Genomic DNA, 14166 nt, shown 5'->3' with positions numbered 1-14166 from the left:
TGTGGCGCCACCGGCGACAACCGTGTGCGGCGAGTCCGTATAAAATGTACGAAAATTCTAGGAAATATACCAGTAGCGGCGATGTGGGCGGTGGCCCGTGTGCGGTAGCCCTAAACTATAGTACCCACAACACAGGGTATCCTAGTGGGGGTATAGACTAGGGGTTAATCTAGTTTGGGGTTGGATGGCTTTGTGAGAGGTGATCCATGTACTTAGTTATTATTGTTACTCACACCGCAAGAACTTAAATGACTAATAAAGCCACTGCAGTGCACTGATTACTCCTACTACATCTTTAGGAAAGGTAGACAAAACGCACAGTACAACACGATAAACAATCTTACGCACACGCAAAAAAACGAAACTCACATCATACAGTCTCCATTATAGACAAAACCAAGGCCACTTCTTAAGGACCCTTTCAGAATAACATTTCACAATATTTTCACTCCCTAATCTTTCCTTACAGGAGCTAGATGGCGCGCGTTTAAAAGTGTTGCTAGCCGACGACCCGTCGTGCGAGCAGTCGTGTGAGAAGTCGGCCGACCAGTCGCCCGAGCGCGAGCTGGATGTCGACTCGCTCAACGGACTCGCTGTCAGACTGAATGATGAGACTAATGCACAGGTAAGATTATAAGACTAATATTTTATAAGAATGTAAAACCATTTATTTAGCCAAATGTTTAACAAAAATGTTTGAACCAGCTTAAACGAGTTATTGACAGCCCTAAACGCCAGTTTATCACATTATTTATAATGTGATGACTCCATAAACGTCGATAAACACAAAGTTTTACTCGTCCAATAACAAGCTCAATAATGCACAAAAATACGGTCCTAATCTATTTCATTTTGTATAATTTTCACGATTCCATTTGAAACATTATTACTGATATGGAATACGAGTTCTTCATATTCGACGTCTGCGCGATTTATTCATAAGCCCAATGTTCAGCCGAGCGTCCACTGCCCTCTAAACTAAGTTAGCTCGCGTAGTTGTTGACTTTCATACATAGTGCATAGTTTGCGGTGGACGGACATTTATGAAAAACTGGCTTAACTATGCGAACTAACTTAGTTTAGCTGGCAGTGGACGCTCGGCTTTCTACTAGTCCAAAACCATTCAACATTTCATTTTCCACTTCCAGAGCTCAACAAGCAGCGATGCGTCGCTCCATTATCCAAAATTCTACTACTCCTCAACATTCAACACATTAAGCCCAAAGTTCTGTTAGTCCAAATATCATTCCATATTTCCTCTTCCACTTCCAGAGCTCAACAAGCAGCGTGAACCGCAGCGAGTGTTCGTCCACGCTCGGCGCGGGCGCGGGCGGGGCGCGCGTGCGGGCGGCGCTGCGGCCCGGCGCTCCCGTGCACCATCATCCACCGGGTTAGTGTGTTTTTGTGTTGAAGAACCGATAACCAAGGGAGTAAACGTGCTCTGAAGGGGGGTAGCACGGCGCGCATTTAAGACATGACAAAAGTTCTCCGTCGCGCTCGCTCTTGAGGCTGCGCGATGTGAGTGCCCGCGATGTAAAACTCTTGTCACTTCTTAATAGCGCCCCGTACTAGCCCTTCAGGAGTGGAGACCACGTTTAGGAATTTACATATTACTCACTAGCTGATCCGGCGAGCTTCGCTTCGCCTTAAAAACTTTCATCGCCTATTTTACCCGTTTAGGGGTGTAGTTTCTGAAAATCCTTTCTAGTACGTGCCAAGTTTCATGATTGTAGCTTGAGCCGTTTGGGCTGTGCGTTCATGCCCAATCAGACACATCGGTCGAAGAACCGATAACCGATGGAGTAAACGTGTGCTTAAGTGGAGACCACGATTAGGCTTTTACATTTACTGTCATTACTCATCTGTCTGCGCACGTTTTACCGCTCGCAGTAGGTGGCTAACATGAATGAATGAATGCAGATTTATGTAAATACGGCCTTAATTTATCCCTGAGTAAAATAGGCTACTTTTATTTCAGCGCTACTTTAGGTACTAAGCCAAAACTCAATTTTAATAAAAATAATGTTGTATTTCCAGATTTCCTCGACAACCTCCGTGAGACCCAGCGCATGCGCCTACAACACAGGGAAGGCGAGCCGCGCGCGCCGCCGCCGCCGCTGCCGCCGAAACCGCGCGCCGTACAACCTCCCGCCATCGTGTGACCACAGACTAGCCCGGCCACTCGTGGCATACAGAGCAACAGAACACCGGACTCTATGGTCCCGGCTGAAGACATAGAATAAGGAGTTGAACGCTCCGAATAATAATAATGGGATCCTGTACAGAATGGATAATGGAACTGTTCTGTTCTGATTGACTGATTGTTCAGCAGTTTTTGGAGAGTAAAGTACCTACAGTTGTATGTAGATATATTGTTGAAGACTAAATTACTAATATCGATGATTGAATATAATGAAAGCAACATCAGGGTAGGACTATTGGAAAGTTTGTAAGCTAGTCTTAAAATTGTAGCTAAACATTTTAAAATGTATTATACATTCACATCACAAACTAAACAGTTGCATGTAAGACAAAGAGCTCGAGTATAAATAAAATTGTATATAATTATTGTAATATGCTCGATTCTAATCAGTCCATTTGCCATTTTAAATTGTAAAAAATATAGATTGTGAGAGCTTGGTGCCTTCCAATAGATATAAGAGTGCACTTTTTGGGTACAATGGGGTTGTAGCTAGTGGCACTTGGGGTTTAATTAATTTAATATACTTACTTAAGGGAAATTTCAAATTCATTGTATAAAATCATGGCCATCTATGTATATTTAATTAACCCAATTTTGAGCTTTACTACTACACATACAATCTAAGTACCTTCTTTCACAACCACTAATACACCAGAATCTATTAATTGTAAGTGGAAATGTTGGTTAGCAAATTAATAATTTATTACAAAATATAGATCTTATTTGTATGAAAATGAGTGATGTTTGACTTGTTCTAGAAAATATAACTCCTTTGAGTACACTGTAAAAAGTAATAAAATTATAATTAAAATTATGAATTTGTATTATTTTCCATGCAAGTTTTTAATCCTACCTATAATAATTAGGACATAAAAAAATAGCTCCCCTAGTAGGCATGGCAATAGACTAGACTTTTATTTCCTAGCCAAATTTTTAATCCTTGTAGGCCATTATTTTTTTTTATTGGTGACTGTAGGCATGACAATAGGAATAATAGGATTGAATCATTCCTAGACCAAATGTGGAAAATACAGTGGATTTCAATAAAAGCCATTCTTTTATAACTATCTACAACAACACTTTATTCCTCTAATAACTTATTCTGCCTTAGCTGGCACTTCCGCCTTTACTTCTTTATCTGCTATCAGGCCCACATCCGTTGGCTCCTCAGGTTGCACCCTGGTCAAGCGGCTAGGGTCTCTAGGAGGCGTCCAATCCGGTATGATCTTATCATGGATTCTCCATACTCCATAGATGTTGGACAGGTGTTTCTCAAAGACTACATATTCGAGGACATCTTTGGCTAGGATTTCGCTGCCGTGCAGAAGGCGTCCAAAGCGGTCGTACACCGCTAGTTGCTGCCTGGTGTGGAACCGCACTGTCACCTGAAGATTTAATAAGAGGTTTTATAAGATAGAGAGAATAACCAGTAATTTAAATGGAAAGTATTAAAAATTATTGTCAAGCAGCTGTAATTATTTATTTTATAGGCTAGAATTTCATAACATTATTACTAAGCAGGTTTACAATTTACCTGTCCATAAATATTCTCTTTGCTGATGACATCTGTGCAGCGAGCATGCACAACCCTTGGGGGCTCCAGCGAGTCTAGGAACTTCCAGTGTATGGTTTTACCATACGAGTTATGACGAAACTCCGGATATGCCTTCTCAGTGACGTGCAAACGCAACTCTCTCTTGTCGTTGTTTGCTAAACTTTCATGAGCTTTGATGTAGATCTGCTGTGCCGCAAGAGCAAACTCTTTTGTGTCGAAATCCTCATCAAATGATTTTATTTTGCGTACGGCCATCATTGACTTGGACTTTTTCTCCAATAGCTGCACAGTCTGTTTGGCTCGAGTGGTTGATGCTAGTGACGCTTTGCCATCACCCTCTGGGGGCACATAAGGTTCAAATGTCCCGCCGGTAGCGGAGATGGAGAATGGGCGCTCCGCCCACGGCCGCGGAGGCAAGAACCCGCGCTCCTTCATCTTCTGACGGATCTTTTCAGGTGGAACAGTGCTGTTGTCTTCATTGTAATCAGGTATTTCGAATTTCATAAACTTATTTTTGCGTTCCTTTTTAAACTTAGGGTTCCAGTGCTTACTTGTAGTTGTGCGGCATGGTAAGGTTAATGATAAGGCAGGTACTAGCCTTAGGGAGGCAAACTGTGGGAAGATAAAATTAAATTCAGTTTCAAGCAAAAGTATACAAAAGTTAGCTACGATGATTATTAAAGTGAACTTTACAAACCTTTGTCAAGACACTATTGGCCATGTTCGGTTATGGTTTAAAGACAATGTAAGTCGAAGAACATTGGATATAAACGAGTATTTTTTTGTATGTTTATTTAGGAAAAATTTAATAAATTCAAGAACATAACCTATCTTTTATTTTATGACATTTGTTTTGTTTTTAATAATAAGAACCACAGACAAAAAATATATTTGGTATTAATTATTTTGAGTTCAGAATAATATTGTTATTATTAACAGAATGCACACTGCAGAGTCGTTAGAAAAGTATTATGTTCCTTGCTGCACAGCAATGCAAAAGCGCTTGGATAGAATACACACGACGCGACCCAGTCGACCCACTCACTTTAGTTCCTCGTTCACACAGCCCAGACAATTTATTTATAGTTAGAGCGCTGCAAAGAGCTTACTGCCAACCACCAATGATGGAGAGGCACTATAAGAAGAAGCCAATTTATTCTATTTAGTCTTAGCCTAAGCCTATTCAGTGTTCTAATTCCCCTCACACTCTACTTAGACTCGAACGCCGACACCTACGCCACTGCAACACAAAAATAGAAAGAAAGAAAAAAAGAAACATTTATTTGACACATTGAACAATAAACACAGAAACAAAAAAGAAAGAAGAAAGAAAGAAAGAAAAGAATACTACAAAATATATATATGAAAAAAAAAACCTGAAAACAATACAAACCTCAGAATACAAACAAACAAGGTTGCTGTCAAAAGGCACCAGCTCAGCGTGTGCTGTGGCCAGAGAGGCCACAGCGCAGGTTTTCAGCTGGCCCTTAGTGTTATGACCTCAGTCACGAACTAAATAAAACGCAGCATTTAAAATTTCTTTTTTTTATGAATGCTTGGAATAAACACTTCATTCCTAATTTATAGTCTGATAGTCTGTGTCCTTGCTAGAGTTTAAAAAACATATTCAAAAATGTCTATGGTAGGCAATTCATTTTGCTGCCATTTTTTAGTCAAATAGATTTTATTTCAATTTGTATTTTTTAATATTGTTATCAAAATTACATAAAATTCAGTGTGTAGTTTTTTGAAAATATTCGCATTTATTTTTAAACTGCGATTGTAATAATTTACTGTATTTACATTTTTTTATTATATTTTCTTACTATTTTTTTTACCTATTTGTGCAGTTATTTCCTATACCATTGTGATATTTATTATAGTTTCATAGTTTTGTGATTTGTTAATCGTTTTCATACGCATAAATTTTGGTAAAAAACATCTTCCCGGGTCAATTTTAAATTTTCCATCGTGACCTGCGTCGCCGGATATCCGGCGCCTCCATACACGTCGTTTCTAGCGCTCTAGGGCAGTGTTTTTCAACCTTTTTCATAACGCGACCCCCCTGGAATAAAAAAATATTTCGCGACCCCCTTGACCCTTTCGGTTTTACATCATGTATGTATGTGTATGTTACACTGTTACAGTATTCACAATATTCATTCCATACGACGTATTTATGGTCTCCATGATTAGGATTCCAAGTAGTACGCATACTTATCGGATTTAAAAACACATTATTTTATAATTACACACATCGGATATGTGTGGCCATGTACATAGTTACGTACGATTAATGCCATTGCGCATGGAATTTCTTTTTTTAAATTAGCTTTTTCTTTCCGACTTTTTTGAGCATTTAAATATCTTGAATAAAAGTTTTCAAGGGTGAAATGAAAATAAAAAGACAAAATGGTCGTCGTCTTTGATCCAGGCAGGAAGGCCTCCCACGCTGCGTTTGCCTATTCGTGGTCTATACTCGAGAACTCGTTTACCCAATGGTTATCGGTTCTTCGGCAGATATGACCAGCACATTACCACTACAGCTTGCATATTTTGTCAGCGATGTCGGTAACCTTAGTCCTCTGACGGATAACTTCATTTCTGATACGATCCATCAGAGAAACCCCAAGCATAGCTCTCACCATATCACGCTGAGCGACTTTAAATCGGTGGACTAGTCCTACCGTCGTCAGAATATGTGCTGGCAAAGATTTCCGAATGAATTGTTGTCTCACCAACGATCACCGGCTCCGGTTCGATGTGAGCATTGTACATGACTTTCGTCTTGTCCAAGTTTATACCCCGAAGCCTACACGTTGGGAAGCAGCATTTAGGCCACTTCCATCATCCGGCTGAGTTCCTGCAGAGATTCTGCCATAATAACGATTTCGTCCGCGAAACAGAGAGGTGTGACATGTACTCGCCATTTATACATATGACTTCTCAACTCCTCGATATAGCGCCAGTCGATTTGAAATCTCTGCAACGCTTCCAAAATTGCCCATGTCTCGATGGAGTTGAAGGCGTTTTCATAGTCCACATAGGCTAGATACAGACGTTGATTATACTCTTCGGTCTTCTGTGTAATCTGCCTTACGGTGTGGATGTGGTCTATTGTACTAAAACAGATCCACGATGAGATAATTTAATTAATAAAAAACAAGCTCAGCGCTTCGCATTTAAGAAACTTTTAAGTAAAAGTATTTTTAAAGTAAGAGTCTTTCTTAATAAATTAATACTATGTAATGGTCTTTGTTGTTTTTTTACTAAAGTTCCCAGTTTTTTCGCCCTTTGGCGACCCCCCTACAGAAGCTTCGCGACCCCCCAGGGGGTCGCGACCCACAGGTTGAAAAACACTGCTCTAGGGAATAGAGCTCGCCGTAGCGTTTCTTTCTTTTCTGAACAGGCGCAGTCCGAGCGAACTAGCAAAAGGAGTAAAAGGCTCCTACATAACCTGTCATAACGTAAGTATAAGTGAATATAATACTATACGTGGTAAGAGCTGCGTCCATTATTGTGCAATTGCTATCGGTAAATCGGCGATAATTCGCTGACTCACGGGAAGGTTACGCCGGAGTGACTGGGAAGGTCTTGTGTTATTTGGCGGACGAGTGTCTCTGAGAGTAAGTGGAGCAGGGTTATAATGTCGCCATGAGGTGCAAGGGTCGCCCAGGGCGGGCCTCGTGGCGGGGCGATGACCCTGCTTCTAACGGCGCCTTTTTGCCTCACTGATGGTTTTGTCTCCACCTATGTCCTAATTGCCACGTGTATTTCTTTTCAGCAATATATTGTATGAGTCAGAAGGTAGAAAAACCAATATTATCGGGTCAACGGATCAAGACCAGAAAAAGAGGTGAGTGAAGTGATTTCTTTGGTTATATTTATTCAATAATACGACTATCAACATTTCTGTTCGTCACGAAGCAAGTTCAAGGTTGTAGCTTCCGTGATCACTTTCTAATTTATGATCCAATTGCTTCACTTTGATGTCATTGGACTATTGGTACAACCAGGAACTTGATGTTTCTCATATTTATGAAATTTATCTGTCACTAACTAACCTTAAATTTCCACAATACTGACTTTCCTGTTGTGGTAATTTGTATTCATGGAAATGTTAATGTTTTCCTGGAATCCAAGCCACACAGCATGTGTACCTATCCAATTAAAAGCACCTAATAAATGAATATCCTACATTATATTTTAAATAGACATCACAGAGGATGCACCATTACTGCCCTACACCTTTGTATCTTTTGCTATATCATTAACTTAACAACAAATAGTCTACTGCTGGACTTGACCTTTCCCAAGGAGTGCTTATTTATAAAAGTTCAACTTCAATTAATGTATTGATATATTCACAGTTGGTAGTTGTCTTAATAACAGTAGAACTATAGTACAGTGCAAAAAACTTATCTGTTCCGGTGACAGTTAAATTAAATTGGTTCATATCTCATTATTTACTAATAAATTATATATTGATATAGATTAGATGGGTTTATTAAAAGCGCAAGGTTAAATTACCATTACGGGTAAACTTACATCTTAAAGAATTAATAAATATTAGACATTTACATGAGCTCTCACCGGAACAGATAAGTTTGTGGCACTGTAGCGTTTGTCACAACAGACAATTACCATCAGTGGCTGTCTGTGCCAGGGTGAGCCAAGTGGATGAGGTACAGTTTATACATCACTTAAGGATGCCTCTTTCATGCACCTCAGATTTATTACCGATTCACAATTTTATTTCGTTGTAACTTAACCATTCATGTCTAACCCAACTTGTGAGAAACAAAATGGACAGTAAAAAGTAGTTTCACAAAGCATACACCAGCAATGGCTTATTGTTTGGAGATAGAATGGAGTCATTGTATCACTGAGTCACACAACAGAGAAATTAATTAATAATAACTTGACACCTTCACTATCTACTCTATGTGAATTTAAGTGTATGGTCCCTGTTCCACCTTTATACCATATATTTTAGGAAACATTGGTATTTATTTTGTGTAAAAAACTACGCGTCGCTGGTCACCGCGCTGAAGCGGGGGCAGATTGAGGGCAGGTGAGGTCTTTTCCAAATTATTTTAACTTGCTTGTATAATTTTAGTTTTAACAGACTTGGCAGTGGGAATTGCGAGTTTAAAAATTATGTTATTTGCTTACTACATGCCTTACCATAATGTGAAAGAGCAATAATTGTCCATCTTTAACTTTCACATTCATAATATCGTAGGAATCTATACAGTCTAATAATAGCAACTATTTCGCAATGAATTTAACATTACACTCAATAGGCGAGCGGTTGTCAATTAACATAAACATATCTTTACATATAATTATATAGTGACCCATCTGAAATCCTAAGACTATCCCACAGTTGCTGAATATTAGGTTAACTAAGTATCTAAGTTAAGCTAACGCGACTGTGGGCAGATCAACGCGACATGTACTGGCCCCTCGCTTCTTGGTACAGGGGTCATAAATGTTGCTACATTTACACAGATATAAAATAAACTATTTTTTGCCATTCTCATCAATTCCCTTAATTATGAACTGCCTTCAAAAGCATTTCACACTCCTTGGCTCCCTCTGATTGTAAAAACTACATTACTTAGCATTTCCCACCACGCTGGCTCACTGCTGGGTGGTGGGTTTACACATTTAGTTTAATATCACTCAGCCGAGAGCAAAGTCATTAAGTCATAATGGTTTACAAAAAGTCCATAGTATGTACACGGAAGGAATTTAAACTCTCATCTCCCTCACAAACCCTCTATAGCTCCCGTTAACACGCATCTCTAGCTAGCTGCCTTCCTTTGGGTGGTTCCCTTTATAACCCGTACTGTGTCTCTATTCCGCAGACTGCTGGACTTCCTGCCGCTGAACCGGCGCAGCGAGGAGGCGCTGGCGGCGGCGTTCGGCTCGCGCGGGCTCGGCGAGCTGGTCAAGCTGCACCGCGCGCAGGCCTCGCAGGTGGGTACAGCTGATGACATGCTCAGGTGTCGTAAATACAGGCCATTAGGTGGATAGTCCATACAGACTTGGAGGGTAGAAAAAGACTGTATTGCATTATTACTACATAGTTATCAAGTGTTAGTAATAAGACCGTGACGGCTAGCTTTCTATGAGCTAGGGTCACGCCAGAAATTTACGCATAAGGGCCCACCTTAGAGGGAATGCGGAACATTTTATCTCCACAATAGATAGATGAAAGACCGTGACGGCCTTACTAAGATCCCCGCCACCACTTAAGTCTTATGGCAAGAGCTTGAACTACAATAAATAAATAAAATGTTCTGCCTGTGCAGCATAAGTCTCGTCACAAAATCAATTTATGAATGTAGACACAATAGAACATGATGATACCTGATGACGAGTCCGAGGTGAGTTGCAAGTGAGTCGAGTAGCGGAGCGGACGGAGTCTTTCCGTCTCTCCGCATAGCTCGTCTCACGCGCGCGCGCCCGTGACGATCTGGCAATCTGATTCTATTGCATTAGCTGTAGATGTTTCTATATTATTTTTGAGGATACACATAAGCGTGTTCGCAAGACCCTAGAAGATACGGAAACTTTTCGAATGATAATGATAAAATCCAACTTTTTGTTTTATGGGAAAATACCATAGCTGTTTTTAAATTTTCCTCCCAAGCAAAACGAATGCTTGTGTGTCAACAAATTTGTGTCTGACTTTCGACTTTCTTAAATTAGTTTATCTATTCTTATTCAGATCTTTTGAAACAGCCAACTCCCACACTCACTAACTCCTACCCCCTTTATTCCAACTACAGGAGGCCCGTCGCGAGCTGACCCAAGCCTTGCTCGACGAACTAGCGGACGAGAAGCCGCCGAAGGAGCTGATCCCCGAGCTGCGGGAGCTGGCCGCGCGCACCGCCATCCCCGACCACGAGGTGGTGGCCATTGTGAGTACTTACGGGCGTTGATGTGCAGCAAGAACTGAGACGTGTACGACAAGTGGCTGTCAGCGAGTGGACAGTGAGAAGACGCTTGAAGGAAGCCAACTTGACACCAAAAAGACCTGCATCAGGCCCCAAATTGACTGCAGGCCACCGACAAGCGCGTCTTCAGTTTGCTCGAGAGCATCTCGATTGGAGCATTGCGCAATGGCGGTCGGTCCTGTTTACTGATGAGTGCAGAGTGTGTCTGCATGGCAGTGACAGGAGAGGCCGGGTCTACCGGCGTCCGGGGGAACGATTTGCCCAATGTTGTTTCGCTGAAACAGTAGCATATGGCGGCGGTTCCTGCATGATGTGGGCTGGTATTTCTCTAGAGGGAAAAACCGCACTTGTTTTCGTGCCTGGAGGCGGCCGAGGAGGCGGGTTAACAGCTGATCGGTACATCACCGACATTCTACTCGGTCATGTTGTGCCCTATGCAGAATTTGTCGGTGAAGACTTCGTGCTAATGCACGACAATGCCCGCTGCCACACGGCACGAGTCAGTCGGCAGTTTCTGAGAGAGAAGGAATTGCGCACGATGGACTGGCCTGCGCTCAGTCCTGACCTGAATCCCATCGAACACTTATGGGACGAGCTCAAAAGAAGAGTTCGGGCCAGGAATCCAGTCCCTGCAAGCGTGGACGAGCTGAAGACAGCTTTATTAGAGGAGTGGGACGGCATTCCTCAGGAAACTGTCAAAAAGTTGATAAGGTCTATGAGAAACAGGCTGCAGGCTGTAATTAGGGCAAGAGGGGGCAATACAAAGTATTGATTTAAATAAATAAATTTTTATCTTAACATTTTTTGTTTAATTTGTATAATACGATACCCATACCCTTTTTTCCTAAATTCCCGTTTTTCCTACAATTGCGTTCAGACATCATTTATTTCAAAAATGATGAATGGATTTCAATAATAATGATATCAAATTAAAGCTGACATCTTAAGCTTTTAAATGACATATCATTTTTATTATTTCTATTCATAATTTTACTTGTATTAATGTATGTTTGCGCCGTCAAGGCTTGAGTCGATTTGGTTGCTCGCGAGTGTAGATTGTGAGAGCTTGGTGCCTTCCAATAGATATAAGAGTGCACTTTTTGGGTACAATGGGGTTGTAGCTAGTGGCACTTGGGGTTTAATTAATTTAATATACTTACTTAAGGGAAATTTCAAATTCATTGTATAAAATCATGGCCATCTATGTATATTTAATTAACCCAATTTTGAGCTTTACTACTACACATACAATCTAAGTACCTTCTTTCACAACCACTAATACACCAGAATCTATTAATTGTAAGTGGAAATGTTGGTTAGCAAATTAATAATTTATTACAAAATATAGATCTTATTTGTATGAAAATGAGTGATGTTTGACTTGTTCTAGAAAATATAACTCCTTTGAGTACACTGTAAAAAGTAATAAAATTATAATTAAAATTATGAATTTGTATTATTTTCCATGCAAGTTTTTAATCCTACCTATAATAATTAGGACATAAAAAAATAGCTCCCCTAGTAGGCATGGCAATAGACTAGACTTTTATTTCCTAGCCAAATTTTTAATCCTTGTAGGCCATTATTTTTTTTTATTGGTGACTGTAGGCATGACAATAGGAATAATAGGATTGAATCATTCCTAGACCAAATGTGGAAAATACAGTGGATTTCAATAAAAGCCATTCTTTTATAACTATCTACAACAACACTATTCCTCTAATAACTTATTCTGCCTTAGCTGGCACTTCCGCCTTTACTTCTTTATCTGCTATCAGGCCCACATCCGTTGGCTCCTCAGGTTGCACCCTGGTCAAGCGGCTAGGGTCTCTAGGAGGCGTCCAATCCGGTATGATCTTATCATGGATTCTCCATACTCCATAGATGTTGGACAGGTGTTTCTCAAAGACTACATATTCGAGGACATCTTTGGCTAGGATTTCGCTGCCGTGCAGAAGGCGTCCAAAGCGGTCGTACACCGCTAGTTGCTGCCTGGTGTGGAACCGCACTGTCACCTGAAGATTTAATAAGAGGTTTTATAAGATAGAGAGAATAACCAGTAATTTAAATGGAAAGTATTAAAAATTATTGTCAAGCAGCTGTAATTATTTATTTTATAGGCTAGAATTTCATAACATTATTACTAAGCAGGTTTACAATTTACCTGTCCATAAATATTCTCCTTGCTGATGACATCTGTGCAGCGAGCATGCACAACCCTTGGGGGCTCCAGCGAGTCTAGGAACTTCCAGTGTATGGTTTTACCATACGAGTTATGACGAAACTCCGGATATGCCTTCTCAGTGACGTGCAAACGCAACTCTCTCTTGTCGTTGTTTGCTAAACTTTCATGAGCTTTGATGTAGATCTGCTGTGCCGCAAGAGCAAACTCTTTTGTGTCGAAATCCTCATCAAATGATTTTATTTTGCGTACGGCCATCATTGACTTGGACTTTTTCTCCAATAGCTGCACAGTCTGTTTGGCTCGAGTGGTTGATGCTAGTGACGCTTTGCCATCACCCTCTGGGGGCACATAAGGTTCAAATGTCCCGCCGGTAGCGGAGATGGAGAATGGGCGCTCCGCCCACGGCCGCGGAGGCAAGAACCCGCGCTCCTTCATCTTCTGACGGATCTTTTCAGGTGGAACAGTGCTGTTGTCTTCATTGTAATCAGGTATTTCGAATTTCATAAACTTATTTTTGCGTTCCTTTTTAAACTTAGGGTTCCAGTGCTTACTTGTAGTTGTGCGGCATGGTAAGGTTAATGATAAGGCAGGTACTAGCCTTAGGGAGGCAAACTGTGGGAAGATAAAATTAAATTCAGTTTCAAGCAAAAGTATACAAAAGTTAGCTACGATGATTATTAAAGTGAACTTTACAAACCTTTGTCAAGACACTATTGGCCATGTTCGGTTATGGTTTAAAGACAATGTAAGTCGAAGAACATTGGATATAAACGAGTATTTTTTTGTATGTTTATTTAGGAAAAATTTAATAAATTCAAGAACATAACCTATCTTTTATTTTATGACATTTGTTTTGTTTTTAATAATAAGAACCACAGACAAAAAATATATTTGGTATTAATTATTTTGAGTTCAGAATAATATTGTTATTATTAACAGAATGCACACTGCAGAGTCGTTAGAAAAGTATTATGTTCCTTGCTGCACAGCAATGCAAAAGCGCTTGGATAGAATACACACGACGCGACCCAGTCGACCCACTCACTTTAGTTCCTCGTTCACACAGCCCAGACAATTTATTTATAGTTAGAGCGCTGCAAAGAGCTTACTGCCAACCACCAATGATGGAGAGGCACTATAAGAAGAAGCCAATTTATTCTATTTAGTCTTAGCCTAAGCCTATTCAGTGTTCTAATTCCCCTCACACTCTACTTAGACTCGAACGCCGACACCTACGCCACTGCAACACAAAAAT

At 40.5% G+C, this 14166-nt stretch overlaps 3 protein-coding genes and 1 long non-coding RNA gene across 5 annotated transcripts in view; 2 read left to right on the top strand and 2 right to left on the bottom strand.

The window, feature by feature from the left end:
* The window catches only part of LOC105386373 (regulator of G-protein signaling loco), an 81824-nt gene extending 78807 nt beyond the window's left edge, over positions 1-3017 (top strand). The window contains exons 13-15 of one of the 2 annotated variants that reach the window (XM_048622067.1): positions 470-625; positions 1273-1390; positions 2038-3017. In XM_048622067.1, coding sequence (XP_048478024.1) covers positions 470-625; positions 1273-1390; positions 2038-2162 — 399 coding nt within the window. In that variant the 3' untranslated portion in view covers positions 2163-3017. Of the gene's footprint in view, positions 1-469; positions 626-1148; positions 1391-2037 lie in introns of those variants that run through there. The other variant, XM_048622068.1, reaches the window with a different exon arrangement.
* A 242-nt stretch (positions 3018-3259) lies between these two features.
* On the bottom strand, positions 3260-4615 carry LOC105386372 (probable 39S ribosomal protein L45, mitochondrial). The gene is made up of 3 exons (XM_011556906.3): positions 4456-4615; positions 3738-4370; positions 3260-3588 (listed from the first exon to the last, which is right to left on the bottom strand). The coding sequence occupies exons 1-3, from the start codon at positions 4477-4479 to the stop codon at positions 3301-3303; spliced, it is 945 nt and encodes a 314-aa protein (XP_011555208.1). The 5' UTR covers positions 4480-4615; the 3' UTR covers positions 3260-3300.
* Positions 4616-7126: 2511 nt separating this feature from the next.
* LOC125488736 lies at positions 7127-7619 on the top strand. The gene is made up of 2 exons (XR_007266452.1): positions 7127-7225; positions 7543-7619. It is a non-coding gene; the product is annotated as an uncharacterized LOC125488736 (long non-coding RNA).
* A 4293-nt stretch (positions 7620-11912) lies between these two features.
* LOC125488584 (probable 39S ribosomal protein L45, mitochondrial) lies at positions 11913-13768 on the bottom strand. Its single transcript, XM_048622071.1, has 3 exons — positions 13609-13768; positions 12891-13523; positions 11913-12741 (listed from the first exon to the last, which is right to left on the bottom strand). Exons 1-3 carry the CDS (start codon positions 13630-13632, stop codon positions 12454-12456), a joined length of 945 nt encoding a protein of 314 aa, XP_048478028.1. The 5' UTR covers positions 13633-13768; the 3' UTR covers positions 11913-12453.
* Positions 13769-14166: the final 398 nt, after the last annotated feature.

The sequence above is a fragment of the Plutella xylostella genome, chromosome 7, assembly GCF_932276165.1.
Source record: "Plutella xylostella chromosome 7, ilPluXylo3.1, whole genome shotgun sequence".
Taxonomy (NCBI): Eukaryota; Metazoa; Arthropoda; class Insecta; order Lepidoptera; family Plutellidae; genus Plutella; species Plutella xylostella.
The sequence above is the reverse complement of the archived record's forward strand: the minus strand, read 5'-3'. Positions and strand labels throughout refer to the sequence as shown.

Excerpts from the sequence above, each read along its gene's own strand:
- LOC125488584 (XM_048622071.1), bottom strand. The coding sequence starts at position 13,632 with ATGGCCAATAGTGTCTTGACAAAG. Across the intron at positions 13,524-13,608 it reads CCAATAGTGTCTTGACAAAG|TTTGCCTCCCTAAGGCTAGT; the intron begins GTTTGTAAAGTT and ends ATCTTCCCACAG. Across the intron at positions 12,742-12,890 it reads AGGAGAATATTTATGGACAG|GTGACAGTGCGGTTCCACAC; the intron begins GTAAATTGTAAA and ends TTAAATCTTCAG.
- LOC105386372 (XM_011556906.3), bottom strand. The coding sequence starts at position 4,479 with ATGGCCAATAGTGTCTTGACAAAG. Across the intron at positions 4,371-4,455 it reads CCAATAGTGTCTTGACAAAG|TTTGCCTCCCTAAGGCTAGT; the intron begins GTTTGTAAAGTT and ends ATCTTCCCACAG. Across the intron at positions 3,589-3,737 it reads AAGAGAATATTTATGGACAG|GTGACAGTGCGGTTCCACAC; the intron begins GTAAATTGTAAA and ends TTAAATCTTCAG.